At 42.7% G+C, this 18,235-nt stretch overlaps 1 protein-coding gene across 2 annotated transcripts in view; it reads left to right on the top strand.

The window, feature by feature from the left end:
• Positions 1-18,235, top strand: part of DPYSL4 (dihydropyrimidinase like 4) — a 257,621-nt gene that overhangs the window by 169,810 nt on the left and 69,576 nt on the right. For both annotated transcript variants that reach the window (XM_086922540.1, XM_086922541.1), the window contains exons 11-12: positions 2,655-2,825; positions 4,570-4,749. In XM_086922540.1, the coding sequence (XP_086778666.1) occupies positions 2,655-2,825; positions 4,570-4,749 (351 nt within the window). The remainder of the gene's footprint in view (positions 1-2,654; positions 2,826-4,569; positions 4,750-18,235) is intronic.

Below are 18,235 nucleotides of genomic sequence, written 5' to 3'. Positions count from 1 at the left end.
AGAACAAAGTCATTATATAAGACATATTGTTTGAACATGTATTATCAAGGATTACAACTCTTATTTATGCCTAGCAAAGTTTTAGCATCTATGTTCATATAACTTGGGGGCTGATTATGATGGTGGGCGGACTTCAGTCCCTCCGCCATCGTCTCGGGGAGTGGGACTGCCCGACTACAACATGGCGGTCCCAGAGCGTGTATTACGATGCAACTGCCAATACGGCAGCCACACTCGCCATACATTACATTGCGGTGGGTGCTGCTGGCTGCAGCACCTACTGCAATGTAACAAATGCACATTTTACATTTCCCTGCACCATGCGGTGCCTGCCACATGATGCAGGGAAATGTAGCATGGCACCATAGGTGACCCTCAACCCCAAAGCGAAAGTGTCCGGTGAAAGGGGGCCTGGTATGGGCTGCCAAAGTCAATCATGCCAGCCTTTCCATGACGGGTGAACCACCATGGAAAGGCTGGTGGGGATGGACCATCGTAATCCCAACAGCAGTGCCTGGTAGGCACCGCCACTATTTATGGGAATGCGAGGGCCTCCACAGCACTGGCGGGCTCATCGAACCTGTCGGATGTGTGGCGGTCTGAGTGTCGGACCGCCACGGTACCGCCTGCATTATAATGTGCTGGGCAGAAAATGGCCTCACAATGGTGGTGACCGTCATCATAATCAGGCCCTTGGTCCTTACCATGACTCCTTGACAATTGGGTGGTTTTCTGAAAGTGATGAAGGTCAACCATCTAAGCTCTCACACAAATATTCATCTTGCTGCAGAATGAATTATAATTTCCTTGGAACGTTGCCAAGGTTTGTGAGTCACAGCATCTAAAACCCTACTCGAGACTTCTACTTCAGTGTATTCCAACATTGCTCTTTGGCTTTGGAAGCCTGTGATTCTGTGGTACTCATATATAATGTCAGATTTCAAAACCAATGTATTGTCATGTCACCCCAGTCTTATCAGAGCATACGGTGCTGTTACTCAAATCGAATTTCCTTAAACAACATAAGACATCGTTTTTTTGCACTGCAAAAAAACGATGGATTTAGGCCCAGATCTTTGTACTGGGGTGAGTGTAAGACTTTGTTCTGCATTCTCAGTGCAAAAAAACGCTGGATTTAGGCCCAGATCTTTGTACTGGGGTTAATGTAAGAAATTGTTCTGCATTCTGTCCATCAACTGTGTTTTTTGCAATTTTCACCCCGAGTGGGCTGGGTATGCTCAGACGTGAGTCCCAGGCTCTCCACATCACTGGAGTCAAGCTATCCAGGCTGAAGAAGGCTGATAGCCAGAAACCGGTCCATGGATGCTTGATTCTGGTCTAGGAAAGACATGGCTTGGTAGTTCGGGCTGGACTGTTCCCATGAGGCAAAGGGTCAAGGCTGATTTGCATATAACCATTGTCTGACCTAGGGTGGTGTAGAGTGCAAAAAGACGATGGATTTAGGCCCAGATCTTTGTACTGGGGTGAATGTAGGACTCAGGGCCCGATTCACAGATTGAACTTAAGACTCAATCCTAAACTTACTACTGTTTTGGTATTCACAGATTGCACTTACTACTTTTGGTATTCACAGAATGAACTTACTACTTTTGGCATTCACAGAATGCACTTACTACTTTTGGTATTCACAGAATGAACTTACTCATTTCGGTATTCACAGAAGTTAAGACTCCTAACTTTAGGACTCCTAAATGCCTTCTGTGAATACCGAAAGTCCTAGAATTACGATTTTTCTCAAGTTAGTAGTAGTAAAGTTAGGACTACTAACTTTAGGACGCCTAAATGCCTTCTGTGAATACCGAAAGTCTTAAAATTAGGATTTTTCCCCAGCGCCGGTGCATAATGGGGTGCTGTGCGCCACTGCAGGCACATTTGCACCATGGTTCAAGGGTGCCTGCATTGCGAGGATCATTATTTTCCTGCACAAAAATAATTAAAAGAGGATTTTTCCTCATACTGTGTGTGCTGCAGAATGCAGCACACATAGGAAGAGTAAAAATAAAGAGGAATACAGATATTTCTCCTCGTTGTGCCTCTCTTACGCCTCTCCTGGGGAGGCGTACGTTTTTGGCAATTTCCTCAGACTTATGATAGATCGTAAATCTGGGGCAGTGTCAAAAAGCCATGGATGGTGCTGGGAACACCCCAGCAACACCCATGGAACGCCCTTTTCACACAGTTTTCTGCATGAAAGGGGCACATATTTATAAGGCCATGAAATACCACATAACGTGGCCTTATAAATATGCCAGTGGCACATTGCGCCACTGGAACGTCAAAAAAGTGACATACTCGCAGCGCAAAAGTGCAGGTAGGGCCTCATAAATGAGGCCCACAAGTATTTTTGAGACTCATATAGGTATCATTAATTGCTATCTTCATATGAATGATATTAATATTTTGATTGCCCCGGATATTACAAAGAACCTGAACAAACAGAGCGTGTGTATATATGCACAACAGGAATTTGCAGTACCTTCTGTTTTTGAAAGACTTGCTTCATATTTTAGAGACTCCCATGTTAAACTACCATGCTGCACTGAAACATTGTCATTATATTTTACTCTAAAAAGTGCACATTTCTTAATGAATTTCGTATTTTGAATTACTTAACATCTTTTATCTATTTTCAGATGTCAGGAAAGATGGATGAAAATGAATTTGTTGCTGTAACAAGCACCAACGCAGCCAAGATATTTAATTTTTATCCTAAAAAGGGAAGGATTGCAGTAGGCTCCGATGCTGACCTGGTGATATGGAACCCGAAAACAGTAAAAATTATTTCAGCAAAGATGCACAATCTGGTAAACATACTTATGATCTTAGTTCAAAGTTTTGGATTCTGGCACAGTTTACATTCTGAATACAGTATTGTGACCGTGCAGAATATTCTGGAAATTGTAATAGATCATATGTCTTACTTTTATATAAGACTCATCGTGACACATGGCCTGATGAACTACAGTGCTGAACAGTGGCTTGGTACTTCTACTATTTGCGTAGTATGGAACTGTGCGACAACTCACATTTCCTCAATCTGTTTGGATTGGGAGTCAAACGTGGGTCTTCCCATAAAGCTATATCACTTATTTTAGAAGATTCTCCAACACCTAGGTTCTTACAGTCAAATTAAAAATAAGGCAAGGAAGGACAAGCAACAGCAAGAAAGAATAAAATGATAGATGTAGAGAGAGAGCCTCATGATTTGAAAGTGAAGCAGAGAAAAGTCAGGCATGTTTTTCTGAAAAGCTAACTTTCCGAAACTTTCCTTGAAAACACCTAGAGGGCATAGAGCTGGGCTGCTTCAAATCCATATTCAAGAGAACTACTTTTGTGGGCATTTTCCATATCACTGCTTATTATAATACCTATCACCAATCCCCGTCAAATATTTTAGGAGTGCTGCAAATATCTCAGGTACTTTTATTACTTTTATTTCAGTAATAGTCATTGCTCCAGGAGCTAAGAACTCCAGATACCAGCTATTGATGTAGACATGGTGAATCACTATTTGTCAATAAATGAAGTAGGATTTAGCAGATTGCATTGGTAATCAGAGTTTATCCATAATATGCTTGATCAGGCAGTCAAATCATGTTTGTAATCTGGGGTAAAATTATTCTTTTGTTAAATGATACACCCCATTGGCATTGTGACCACCCTAGTAGTTGTGCATCTGGCACAGTTACTTTCATCTTCAAACATGGCGGAATAGCAACTCCATGTGAGAAGGTAAACAAGCAGCACTGATACAGGTGACAGGTCCACTGCCTTTTCTATTGGAGTTAAATCTGTGAAAAAGAAATGCTCTTGAACGCTCACCAAAAGATACGTCTGTTGTCCTAATATGATAGGAAGCAGTATCCCAGTATGTTGTGAGACTATCCATGCGGGTATCACAGTGTACAGTACATTTTCACTTACTACAGTTATTGCAGAAATTCTCCAGTCAGCCTCTGACATTGGAGACATTTCCACAAACTTCACCAAGCATAGCCAAAATAGAAACCCTGTGCTCAACCCTCCACTGTCAAATTGCAGAACTCAAAATATAGAAGAATGTCTACTACCAACATGACAGGACACCTACATATTGAACTCTGGTGGATGGAAATTCCACTAAATAAACTCAGGAACAAACTGATAGTCTCTGAATTATAAAAGACTACTACACTACTAAAGGAAGAACACGTGTAATGGTTTAAAAGATTTGTGAAATATTTTAAACTAATCATGTGTCATGTAGTTCTGCTTCATTGTCTGTTTTTTCACTTCCAGTCCATTATCCATTTTTGCTGCAATGTCTTTATCTGCTCCTGCCACACTTTTCTAAATGTTTCTGCAGTGTTTAGGATTTTAAATTAACTCATCAAAACCTGCGCACTTTTCAGTAATACTTTACATTTCTTTCTTGAGAAATTATTCAGTTTGTTTCATTTCTTTGTATTTTATTCACCTAGTTCTTCCATATTGCAAACTATTATCTATATTTTTTCAGGTTGAAGCTCTCATACTTGACATGCTAAGATATTGATTCTGTGTTTGCAGGCTGTTGATTGTAACATATTTGAAGGAATGGAATGTCACGGTGCTCCGGAAGTTGTTATTAGTCAAGGCAAAATAGTTTTGGAAGATGGAAATCTCCACGTCAATCAGGGATCAGGGCGCTTTATTTCAAGAAAACCATTTCCAGACTTTGTTTACAAAAGAATAAAGGCAAGAAGTAGGGTAAGAATATTTAAATATACATTTCTTATTTCATACTGATAGCAGTGGATTTGTACACCCATCACATTTTGTAACACAGTGGACTGCACTGTTGTGTTGTATCATATTTTTGTAGATTTTGTTTGGTATTCTAATTTTAACTAATTTAAAAAAGTAGGTGCACATTCTTGTTAACCGATCTCTCTATCACAATTATCGTGCACCATGTGTGATGAAATAAACAGAGTGGTATAATAAAGCATTATGGGAAGTTGGTATAGGTAAGTACAGCATGAGTTGTATGATGATATGTTGATAAAGTCTCAGAAAGTTATAAAATAGAGTCAGTTGATGAGTTACAATTACTTAGAAAGGCTTGTGCAGAATGAACGGATGACACTGTTAATACCCCTTTCATACCTTTGAAACAGCTGTGCAAAAGATTTTGGGCCTGATATACATTTTAGCGGTAAGGATACTCCATCTCAACGTCAACGGATTATCCGTACACCCAACATAATGGGCACTGTACCCGATTTACATGCGAGTGAACCATTGGTGTAACCATGGCGGAAACTACTTCTTCTCTGACATGGTTAGATCCCTCCAACAGCCCGATGTAGTAAGGGCCATAAGAGGCTGACCTCTATTTCGCCCACCTAATTTAGAGGGGCTGTTGTTGAGGTCAGTTTTCACTCCCCATCACCTACAGGAAAACCCTTTCAGTAAGTGGGGTGAAAACTTCTAAATGCTCCCTTGGCCGTAGGCGATAACCTCCATAGCGAAAGGAGCATATTCTTCTTAATTCCCAATTGAAAATCCCTCTTTGGGAATTTCTTTTAGGAAATAAAAAGAATGTGATTGATAAACAGCTCCATCATGTTGATGGAACTGTGCACAAACTTTAAACATCATTAACAGGAACTGAAATGACAGTAGTTCCTTGGCGGTCATTTCTGAATTTGGCGGGTGGAGTAGTATCAGCCTAGTGGATGCTAAGTCCTCCACCAGTCCAACAGAGATGATGTTGTTCACCAAACAACTGAATCAGGCCCTTAGCTTCATTGTAGCCCTCAGGTATCTTAAAAGCTGAGAGAGTACTGAACCTGCCATCCGATACTGAAAGCGTATGTCAACAGGGAGACTGTGAAATCCTGTAAAGCGACAAAATTATTTATGTATTTTGTAACTGATACTATCATAGCTTTTCATGACACAATCCTTCTTTTCCTACTTCAAATAGAGTACTTACATAATATAGTTCTTCATAAGCGCCACAGGGGACAAAATAAATTAGATAGATGCACGACAAAAACTGTGTGATTATTACAGATCTTTAACGAATATTGATTAGTCAGAATAATGACCTAAAATCAATAACTATTTGATCATAATAGAGAATAGAGAGAAAGAAGTGGAGGTGCCTAGGGACAAGGAGCCATATTTACAGAAAAATATCAGAGCGCAGTGCTACGGCAAATTTCACAAAGCTGCGCTCCCAAATTTTTTTAAATGCTGGGATGCGCCGTATTCACAACAATATGACACACTGCTGTGTTTTCCCTAGTGCTGGTACAAAATAAAGCTGCCTAGTGCTAGCTCACCCTGTCATCTTGCGAGGGTGCCTGCGCTATAGGGGTGATTGTTTATGTGAGGAAGGGACACCTTTCTGCACATAAACAATCAATAATGGCAATTTGCTCTTTCTATGTGTGCAGCAGAACGCATATATATATATATATATATATATATTCACTGAAAAAACCATAGGTTATAGACCATATATAGTTAGGAATTCGCATTTACAAAACCTTATTGTACTCACACAAAACCATTGAAATTCCATATATAGTTAGTTGCACTAACTATATATCGCGCACCCGCAATCCACTGCTGATGATGTCACATATTACATCATTCATGACATGGTCAGTGACATCACTGATGACATCACTGATGACATCTCAAATGACATCACTGATGACATCACTGATGACAACATCCAGTGAATGTATGTTTCTGTAAAGTTAAAATATGTCTTACATATTGAAGAATGAGTGGATGTATAAGTGTCTGGATGAAGGATTTAGTAGGTGCATGACTGACTGTATGAGTGAGTGATTAAATGTGTCTCACTGAGTGCATGGGTTAGTGACTAAACTGTCTTAATTTGTGCATCATTATGTCTGTTGTTCTGTAAACTGTTGCATGTGTTGATAAGTAGCTATATGAGTAACTATATGGGTTATTGATTGGTTGCCCAAGTATTTGTATGGGAGACTGAGTGTGTGTGTGGGTGGCTGGGAGGTGCATAGATGTGTGAGCAGTTGATTCACTAGATGTATGGTTTCAAAAGTGCATGTGGAAACAGCTGTATGGGCGGTTGACTGTGTGCATGAGTGTATTGGTGAGTGAATGGATATCTCAGTGCTACATGTCAAAGTAAGTACATATGTAAAACACAGTACATGTGAGAGTTAACATATATAAATAACTGTGCATAAGAGCCAGTGAATGTGTGAGTGGCTATATAGATCATTGTGAACATGTATCAAGGATTGTATAAGAGAGTAAATATGTGTTAGAATATGTTTCAATAAGTAAGGTGTGTATAACTGTATAGTTGAGGAATTGGAGGTGTGTTTGATTCTTTGCATGACTGTCTAGGTGTATGAGTAACTCCATGGATGAGTGACAGTCTGTGAGTGTCTGTTTTCACTGAGTGTATCTAAGGATATATCAGAGTCTGTAGAGGTTCATCGTATTAACACATGAATGATGTCATCTGTGATGTTGTCAGTGATGTCATTTGAGTTGTCATTTGAGTTGTCATCAGTGATGTCATTTGAGATGTCATTTGAGTTGTCATCAGTGATGTCATCAGTGATGTCACTGACCATGTCATGAATGATGTAATATGTGACATCATCAGCAGTGGATTGCGGGTGCGCGATATATAGTTAGCGCATCTAACTATATATGGAATTTCAATGGTTTTATGCGAGTAAAATAAGGTTTTGTAAATGCAAATCCCTAACTATATATGGCCTAAAACCAATGGTTTTTTCATTGAATTTTCAAGGTTTTGTAAATGCAAATTCCTAACTATATATCGACTATAACCTATGGTTTTTTCAGTGAATTTCAATGGTTTTTTAATAGCAAATATGAAAAGCTTTAAAATGTCAAGTACGTGATAGATAAAAACATTTTCATATTTATGCACGCTGATGTGCTTTGAACGCTGCACCCCCCCTCCCCTCTTTTCTCTTAGTAGTACTCTCTCTTTGCAGATAGTGAACGGTAGTTAACGCAGGCCTTTGCCCCCGTTGTAATCCGTCGTGCCTGCTTGTCTCTCCATTTGATTGATTGTTATCCAAGCATTTACTGTTTTAGAATTGGTTCTCTTTGGATCATTCTCTATTTACAAACAAGCACAAAGTCGCAATACTCTGTTTAGTCTTTGCAGATAGTGAAAAATCGTGTAAAAAAATAAAAGTAATCGAGCAAAATCAGTAGGCCACTAATTGGATCTCTTTTTGACCTCGCTAAAATAGAAATATTAGGAACAACCCTTCATGAGAAATACGAAAATAGTGAGATGAACTGAGCTCCACACCATGAGGGCTGCAAGACAGCTCGACTCCGTCACCCACCCCGCCCAAAATAACGACAAACCCTATGCAAATATTAAAAATATAGACAACACACCAGCAAAGAAACAGGGTAAAACATTTTATTAAATAACTATTTACATAACTATTTTATACTTTTTATTGCCCGATCCGGCTAGCTCAATCGATCGAGCATGAAACTCATGCACTCTGATAGCAAGCGTTGCTACTGATGCTATGCAGACCAAAACTGGTTTTCAGTTTGTACATTTTTCTAGATTTTTCAATCCAAGGTTGGTTGACTTTGTAGAACGATGGCTTCAGATTTTCAACATACGGTGTGGTGGCGCGGACTGGGAGGGGGCGCTTCGCTCCTGCCCCCTCCCCAAGTAAGATTTTCATACGTGAAAGTACGTTAATGGTTTTGGTCCCTGAGTTGCTTCAATGTCACTGCCATTCTCAAATGGCATAAGTTCTGGATGTTGGGTGCCATAGTTCAGAGTTCTGAGCAGCGCTTGTAACACTGTCTGAAGCTTATTTCCACCTACTGCAGCTTCACTATTCTCAAAGTAAGTGAGTGTCGTTTGTGGACCTGACTGCATTTGAAAACAATGTGATATGTTACCTTCCTAAACAGCTTGACGGAGGCCCCCGAGGGGCGGTGTGATGGCCATGGACTCGGAGAAGACGCTTGGCTCCGACCCCCTCCCCAAGTCTTATAGCACTGGTGTAGCCTGAGATCGCCCCCGACATAGGCGGCCGGCTCCCGGGGTCCGGCGGAACTTTTTGCCTTTTGATGACTCTTCTATTCTGGACCTTGTCCCACAATCCGTTTGACCTGAAGACACGCTGTAGTGGGGCGCCCCTTTACCGTTTCAGTTGCCATTCCGCCCGCTTTTGCTACACTGTGCCTCTTCCGCCATTCAGCTGTTTACCTCCCGCTCTTGCGACTACAGCGTCTCGCTCACCATGTCGTTGAGTTGCTCCCGCTCTTGCGGTGCAGCGATAGGCGGCTGCCACAGGACTCTCAAAATGGCGGCCGGCTCTTCGGTTTTGGGCCTGGTCCACTAAAATGGCCCTGGGACACCTTTGAACTCGGACGCTTCCCTGATAGGGCTTGGGTCCCATTCTCGAAAGCGTCCCCTCAGCCGTGAAGATTCTACAAAAGTCTTGGGGGCCCCCGACTCCCGCAGGCGTCTGGTGGGGAGCGGCTGCCATGTCTGCTCGTGGAATGGCCACGACGGAGCTACGAGATGGTAGTGCTCTCATGCTGACGCCAGCTTTAGTCTGAAACATCCAGAAACACTGTAGACTACCAATTCGATCAGTTCCGGTAGCACCCCAACATGACCCGGAAGAGAAGAACTTGCCCTCCCCTCTTTGACTGATGGTTCTTGTTGCCTGTCCCCTCTGTTGTCATTTAACAGAACTTTTTGGACTGCTGAAAGGGGTTGTGTTCCGAACGCTGGTTGGTGGAGACATTTTGACTATATTCTTGACCTACGTTGTCGCGTAATGCGTTATATGACACGCCGCGTTAGCGCACCCGGAAGTGATCCGAGGCGCGGCGCGCAGCGCGTAACGTAAGCATAACAGGTCATGTGACTTGTTAATAAAACTTTTCATTGGTTCATTTTACTTTTGTTATTTTAATGATGTCAAGCTTGGTCATATGACCTAAAAATTACGTTTTTTATTGTTTTCGAACATTATTTTTTTTTAAACATATGTTATAATATTCCAGGCTAATGTACTTTCCCGGAAAATTTACAACTGTCCTGCAAGTAAAATATATTCCTTTTTCGAGAAAAAGGGCGTTTCTTCATTCCATGACGGAGCCGTTGAGTAAAAGAGACTCGGCCTGCTGTCTTAGTCGCCGATACGCCTGATTATCAGATTCTTATCGATCACTTTATGTTGCAGAAATGAAAAACACAACTGCCCTTGACCATTTATCTTTACTGCGTTCCTACATATTATACCTTTTATCCGTCATGTAATTGGACTACTTTATTTCACTTGCCTTTTACTGATTCGAAAACAGTGACTAAAAGTAAAAACTTTACCAATGTAAATACTACTACCATGTTTTGTTTTAAAAAGCTTTATTGTGAAAATGTCAGTATACAAATACGGGCCTATGACCACGTGGGCCGGCCACGGAGCAAACTGGAATCGTATATGATGAGGAGACATTTACATTATGGAGGAACGCAACGAACGAGCCATTAGGTTGCAAGAACTAAGGTGTCTAACAATTGCGGAATCGGTGGACGTACATTTTGTAATTAAAATACGACAGGGCCACTTACAAAAAAGTTATCTAGATATACATTTGCGTGCAAGTACCATGGGTGACGTTAATTCGAACTTTCAATAGTACAGTAATCAATAACACATCAGAACTTAATATCAATAGGGATGTCGAAATATTCAATCAATTCTCGTCCCCGCCCGCCATGAGCATCAAAACTGCATTCATATCTCGTGATATCAAGGTTGTTCAACTAGTACACAACAATGAGTTACGAGTCCCATTTATACCGGCGCCATTTTGGGCGAGGCCGGGCAGGTCCAAGATATAGTCAAAATGTCTCCACCAACCATCGGCCAGACCAGAACCCCTTTCGGCCCTTTATGCTACAAGATGGTGTCTTCCATTCAGAAAATATTATTGGCAGCATTTTGAAAGGAAAAATAAACAGCCGTTCTCCTAGTGAGTTTCACATTGTTACATTTAGGAAGAATGTTGAAGAGTAGTATGTGGAAAATCTGAAGCCATTTTTCTACAAACTCTCAATCAGCCTTGGATGGAAAAAAAATCCTGAAGAATGTACAAACTGAAAACCAATTTTTGTCTGTATAGCATCAACAGCAACGCTTGAGTCAGCTTTGTGTCAAGCCGCCATTTTCATTCACTCAATAGCGTCCCCCTGCACACATTCAGGGACCTGGTCGTGTTTTCAGATGAAACGGATTGTAGGACAAGAAGCAGAAAAGAAAAGGAAAAAGTTCCGCCGGACCTCGGGAGCCGGCCGCCTATGTCATGTGCGACCTTTGGCCACACCAGGGCAATAGTGAAGCTGCAGCAGGTGCAAATAAGCTTCAGACAGTCTTCCAAGCACTGCTCAGAACTCTCAACTATGGCACTCAACATCCAGGACTTGCCATTCGGATCTTGGCGCCTTGTGCTGGTTCCGACCTATTCACACATCGGTCCACTACTGACATCACCTCATAAGCCAACGGGACACCCCACGCCGACTTTCGGCGCAGCATTGTAGGATGGCCACACCAGTGCGGCAACTTGCTGGACACCACCTCTGTGCCATCCGGATCTCGGCGCGTTCGAGTCACTGTGCCGGAAGAGTGACCGGAACTCAGCTGAACACGCCGTCTTTCGGCGCAGCATTGTAGGATGGCCACACCAGTGCGGCAATTTGCTGGACACCACCTCGGTGCCATCCGGATCTCGGTGCGTTGTGCTGCCTTCGGCCTACTGTAGCCGCAAGTGCGGACGCAACTCAGTTGGACGGCGAGTGAAACGCTAAGGGGCGCCGCACTGCAGCCAAGGAGCCTCCATCTTGGGGGAGACGCACAGCCCCCACTGACTGACGCGACCTCACAGGCCAACGGGGCGCCCCACGCCGACTTTCGGCGCAGCATTGTAGGATGGCCACACCAGTGCGGCAATTTGCTGGACACCACCTCGGTGCCATCCGGATCTCAGCGCGTTGTGCTGCCTTCGGCCTATTCGCACATCGGTCCGCTACTGACGCCGCCTCACGTGCCAACGGATTTTCTACGCTTTTTGTAGCCCTATGCCACATAACAGGTCATGTGACTTGTTTATAAAACTTTTCATTGGTTCATTTTACTTTTGGTTTCCTAAAGATGGAAGGCTTGGTCATATGACCTAAAAATAACACTTTTCATTGGTTTAGAACATTTTTTTTTCCCAAACGATGAAAGCCCCACCTTGTTTCTGGATGTTTCAGACTAAAGCTGGCGTCAGCATGAGAGCACCACCATCTCGTAGCTCCGTCGTGGTCATTCCGCGAGCAATCATGGCAGCCGCTCCCCACCGGAAGCCTGCGGGAGTCGGGGGCCCCCAAGACTTTTGTAGAATCTTCACGGCTGAGGGGACGCTTTTCGAGAATGGAGCCCAAGCCCTAGCAGGCAAGCGTCCAAGTTCCAAGGTGTCCCAGGGCCATTTCAGTGGACCAGGCCCAAAACCGAAGAGCCGTCCGCCATTTTAAGAGTCATGTGGCAGCCGCCTATCGCTGCACTGCAAGAGTGGGAGCAACTCAACAACATGGTGAGCGAGACGCTGTAGCCGCAAGAGCGGGCGCAACTCAGCTGGATGGATGGGGAGGCCCGTTCACGCCGCCTCCCCCACGCCCCCCCCCCCCGGGCCGCCCCACGCCAATTTTCGGAGCAGCATTGTAGGATACCAAAACCAGTGCGGCAGTTTACTGGACATCACCTGGGTGCCATCAACATCTCAGCGCGTTCTGCTGCCTTGGGACTATTCGCACAACAGACCGCTACTGACGAGGCCTCCCCCCGCACCACCCGGGACGCCCCACGCCAATTTTCGGAGCAGCATTGTAGGATACCAAAACCAGTGCGGCACCCAGGCGACATCACCTGGGTGCCATCCAGAACTCAGCACGTTGTGCTGCCTTGGGACTATTCGCACAAAAGACAGCTTCTGACAATTGTTGCTTTTTTTGGTGAAAAATGTTTAATGTTTTTACAGTTTTTGTTCCGTTCATTATATTTAAAAGTTAATAAAGTTTTATAATCTTACTTTGTTGGAGTGTTATATATTTTTTTTTAAACGGGTGAATGGGGCCTTGAATCGGGTTATTGTCATGTGTGGGCTTTGCAAGTGTACTGCTACAGGATGGGACATTTCAAACTCAAATGCACGTTCTTTTTCTTACCTTTCCGAAGCATGGAGCGCAATAGCAGGCAGAGAAAGGGTGATGCAAGTGTTGAACACTGCCTAGCCTGGAAGTTGCTGGCATTCCCCCCCTCCCCCCCCCCCCGCCCGCTCCTGAAAGAGGACACACACACACCGCCGCCCCGAGTACTTCACAGATCTTTAAAAGACCATGCGCTTGTTTATGAGGCTTAAATGGTTTATCACCCCTTCTAGAACCCCTGCATCGACCCTCTGACGTTTCCTGGAAGAATTACCACGTAACACAATACCAAGCCCTGTCAGCTGAAACCCCCGAGGAATCATGGGGCATATTATCAAGGGGGTTTATCTCCGCTTTTTTGGCTTTAAAAGCCAAGAAAGCGGAGATAAAATTATCTCCCTATTACCAAGCTGTCGCTAACACCAGTTAGTGACAGCTAAAAAGAGATAGCGACCATCGTGGGCCCCGCTTTGCATGTCAGTGATAGTGCCCTGAGCAGTTCTTAGCCATGTTATCCAATGGGAGGTGGATAACATGGCTAAGAGCATTTGCTCGATAATACATGAATATCGCTGACTTTTCTGCGATATTCATGCATTGCGGCCGTTTTTTATCGCATTTGCGATAAACCTTGCTAATAGCAATAAAAAGCTCACGCACAGCCGCTGGAAGAGATGTATCAACATATATGAGCCTCCTCAGCCACCCTCATGAAACATAGGGGATTAGGATACGTCTCCCGCACCCCCTTATACCTAGTAATTTAATTAAAACGAAGCACAAAATGGCGAATTCTCGTTTCGCTACCAGTTTGCGGCCCAGTTCGCGGCCCGTGAAGCGCTTCTACGGTGAAAAATCATTTTTTTTTATTTTCCCCACGGGACCCTTTAATAACCCCAACATCATTCCTAGGTGGTCAAGAGGGGTCTACCTTGCCCCCTTTCATTAAATTCCCCCTTCGTTTTTCACCTCTTCTTCTCTCTCGATCCTACCGAGAGATAAGATGGCGGCCGCTCCGGACTGTTTAGAATGTTGACAGACACCGGAGAGCCAATCAGCTTTCTGCGCTCAAAGTTCCGTTTCGCGAAAAGTAAGCGAACCGGAGCGCAGCCTGGAGCGCTGTTACAGATATATATCTTGTTTTAAACGTTAATTTCTCAAAAACTACTGGAGCACATATATTGAGACCTAGCAAAGGCACATCGGGCTAACAGTCCCTACAATTTTGCCAAGTTTCGTGCAAATCCATTCAGCCGTTCGAGCTAAAAGTGAGGCCAACCGCCCTATGGAAATTAACATGGGAAAAACGCGTTTTGGGACCCCCCTTTTTTCTCGGCCCCCCCTCGACAAAACCCCCCCAAATTTTCAAGGGCTGCTCAGAAACAAAATGTGCCATTTTCCTGAAAATTTCAGCTGATTCCGTCCACAAACGCCAAAGTTATTAGACATAGAATTTTCAAAAATCCCATAGGGAATAAATCCTAACTATATATACCTACTGGCGACCGCCAGTAGGTAATATATATATATATATATATATATATATATATATATATATATATATATATATATATATATATATATATATATATATATATATATATACCAATAAATCATTCTTAAACTAGTTTTTTCAGCAATTACTAAAAATGTTGCACCTCGTAATGTGGTATAGAGGGTTCATGAGGTCAGAGCTGAATAGCTTTTTTATTTACTCTGGATAAAGACTTTCTTTACATTGAAATTGAGGTAGTGCTAGAAATGTTAGGATCCAGATGAAGTGCCGTGGGTCTATGTGAGCTATGGCACACACGCCAGCACAGGGAAAGTCTAGAGAGTAGACACTGACATGGTTCTGCCCAGAGGGTTAAAGGACAGGACAGCGTAAACTGTCATTTGTCTTTAAAAATTGAATCGAAGTCTCTGTTAGTGACAGGCTGGGTAATGCATAATTTTTTATTGTCACATTTGTTCACATCACATGGAACAGAGTAATCATGTACCCTGACTAAGTGGTTTAGAAATGTAATGGTGGTGAGTGAAAGGTTAAATACACCGGAAGAGCAAAATCGTTGTTGTAAAAGTTCATTGAATAATCTGTTCATACAACATCTATTCCAGCATTTAAAATGTAAAGCAAGTACAATTTCTTGAAGGTACACCTAATATTAAAATCATTTATCATTAAAAAAAGCTAAACAAAATCTACCAGTTTGTTCCTTTAAACAAAGGAATACTCTCTGAAATGTAGCAGAAGCTCTGTCACCGACCTTTTACCAGAAAATGCCCTCTAGAAGTATATATTTTGGTTGGGAACGTCGTACAATTATGGTCATTATTATGACATCTGGAAAAATTAAGTAAGAATGGTTGGAGCATATTCTGTTAGATATATAGATGAAAGAGCAGTCAGAAAGAGTTGAGACTTGAGAGTTGTACCGTACTTGTAACTTAATGAGTCGTATTATTTCTGCATACTGACATTGATAAGGGCATATAGGTTTCTCTGTCAATATTTGTTAATTGATGTCAACAATTAAATTAAAGATATCCTTCAAGGAGACCTAAATTATGCTTAGTTAAAATATGTCAATTTTGTCTGAAATGTACAGGGATGCATCTGATAGATGTGGTCAAGTTAATTGGTAGAGGACAGCCATCTCCTGCTGGATTTAGCAGGAAGAAATTAGCTATTCCGTGGTCCGGAATGCAGGTCAGTCTATGTGGCAGGATCCATCATGCAGAGAACATTGTCACATCTGCTGGCTTTCAGAGCAATGCTCTGCCATGTGGTTGAGGAGTCCCAAATATTTAGTTTCAAGAGAGGACCAGGGCATTGTGCTGAACAGTTTTCAGAGTAGGGGTGTCAGTGCACTACATTGTGACACATCCTGCAAGCAACTAGACATGGAAGCCAAATGAGGGGGATATGAGGTAAGAAACCCTTAAAGGACACAGGCTTGAAGGGGTCAAGCCACTGAACATGGAAGCCAGTTGGGAGATAAATGAGGAAAGGCACCATAAAATGACACAGACCTGAAGTGGACAGGGAATGTGTTGAAAACTGCTGACGGCTAGCTTCTAATCAAACTGCAGATAGTACAGCCCTACAAACTTCATTGATCCCGATTAAGCAACAAACTGGTATTCTAGCAAATCAGAACACTGTAGAACCACGTCCTAACATCTAAATAGTTGCTCCTAGTGAGACATGAGATATCAGGTGGAGGAGTATAGAAATGTCTTCATAAGAACTCAGTGAAATTAAACATTATCATAACCCTTTCTGTTTGAAAAATATTGGGTAGGACTAAGAGAGGTGTATGTACACTACATTCAATAGCACACAAGGAACGGCAAACATGGTGTTAAAGGAGCTGCAGAAAACAAAGATAATGGAGAAAGCATCCTTCACTAAGGATTTCAGTGGGCTTCAGTAACAGCTTGAAATGAGTATGGACATACCTGGAAAAATGCTGATGCTACTCAAGCGTATCAATACTCAGAGAAGCTTGATAGCATACTGGATTCCATCTCAGCCCCCAGTTAGTGCTAGAAAATTGTATAGACGCTGTTATGGTGGACATGAGTCTTCTACGAGACGATCAGAAAAAGACAGCAGATAGTGTACTAAAATATGAGGACTCAATACAAGACATCAACCCTGATCTGGTAACATTATTTTATGTTATTTTAAGTTATGCTAAAATACTTATATAGCGTGAACAGCTCCCCACACTTGGATTCCCAGCACTTTTAGCAACAGAAAAAGATTCTCTGGGCTCAGGTGATTCACAACAGTCTTGTATTTATTTGTCAGCAAAAAGTGGGCTGATGTGTGCATGATCTCAGGTGTTCTGGCAGAGCGTTCCAAAGCTTAGGGCCGAGGAATTTAAAAGAACAACCTCCCATGTAAGTAAGTTTAATCTTAGGTGTAGTGTACAAAGAATGCTGACAGGGGTTGGGCTAATGTGTTTCTTTCAGACCTCTGATATGGTGGGGTGCAAGCCCTGCCCTTACTTTGAAGAAATAACACAATGCCTTAAGTTGGGCATGTTTTACAACGCCTAGCCAGTGAAGCTCGCAGCGGAGAGGTGTAACGGAGGCATGTTTTGGCCGTCGATAGATCAGCTTTGTGGACGCATTCTGCACCACCTGCACGCATCTCATAGAGGCTTGTCAGCCTCCAGGTAGAGGATGTTACCATAGTCTAGGCGAGATAGAATGAGAGAATGGATGATAGTTCTTTGGGTAGATATTGGTAGACTCCAGATTAATTTCTGTAGCCATTTCAAAGGGGCAAATGAGGTTCCGGATACCTTTACCACCTGCGGCTTCAAGGAGAGCTTATTGTCTACCAAGAAGCCTAAGTTTTTGAGTTTGGAAGGGGAGATAGGAATATCACCGAGTGCCGCTGGCCAATGCTGTGGTCCTTACAGGCTCAGGTTCTTTCCAAGGATCAACACCTCAGTTATTCCACCATTCAGTCTCAGCGAGTTTTAATTCATCCATAAGGCTAAGTGAGCCAGCTAGAATTTCAAAGACCTGAAGCTATGGTCCTGAGCAGATGATAATGAATAGATGATTTGCGTGTCATCAGCATAGGAAAATAGGGGCTAGTAGAATCAGTGCTGCTATCTCGCCTTCATCTAGGAGCCGCCTGCGATGTTCTGTGACTTTCAGAAGGGCAGACTTGCTAATGTGTCTTTCTCTGAACCCTGATTGGGAGTCATGTAAAAATGTTTGAGACACCACAAATGCAATGAGTTATCTATTGACCTGCTTTTCTAGAATTTTAGACAGAATAGGGAGCAGGGAAATGGGTCTAAAATTAGACCAATTAGCAGGATCCAAGTTGGTTTTCTTCAGAAGAGGAAGAAACATGGCATGCTTCCATGCCTGAGGAACGGAGCCCTCCTGCAATGAACAATTGAGGAGTTTTACCAGAGGAAGTATAATGTT

Source organism: Lissotriton vulgaris, chromosome 5 (genome assembly GCF_964263255.1).
Source record: "Lissotriton vulgaris chromosome 5, aLisVul1.2, whole genome shotgun sequence".
Classification (NCBI taxonomy): Eukaryota; Metazoa; Chordata; class Amphibia; order Caudata; family Salamandridae; genus Lissotriton; species Lissotriton vulgaris.
Note: the sequence above shows the minus strand (reverse complement) of the source record. Positions and strands in the feature narration are given on the sequence as shown.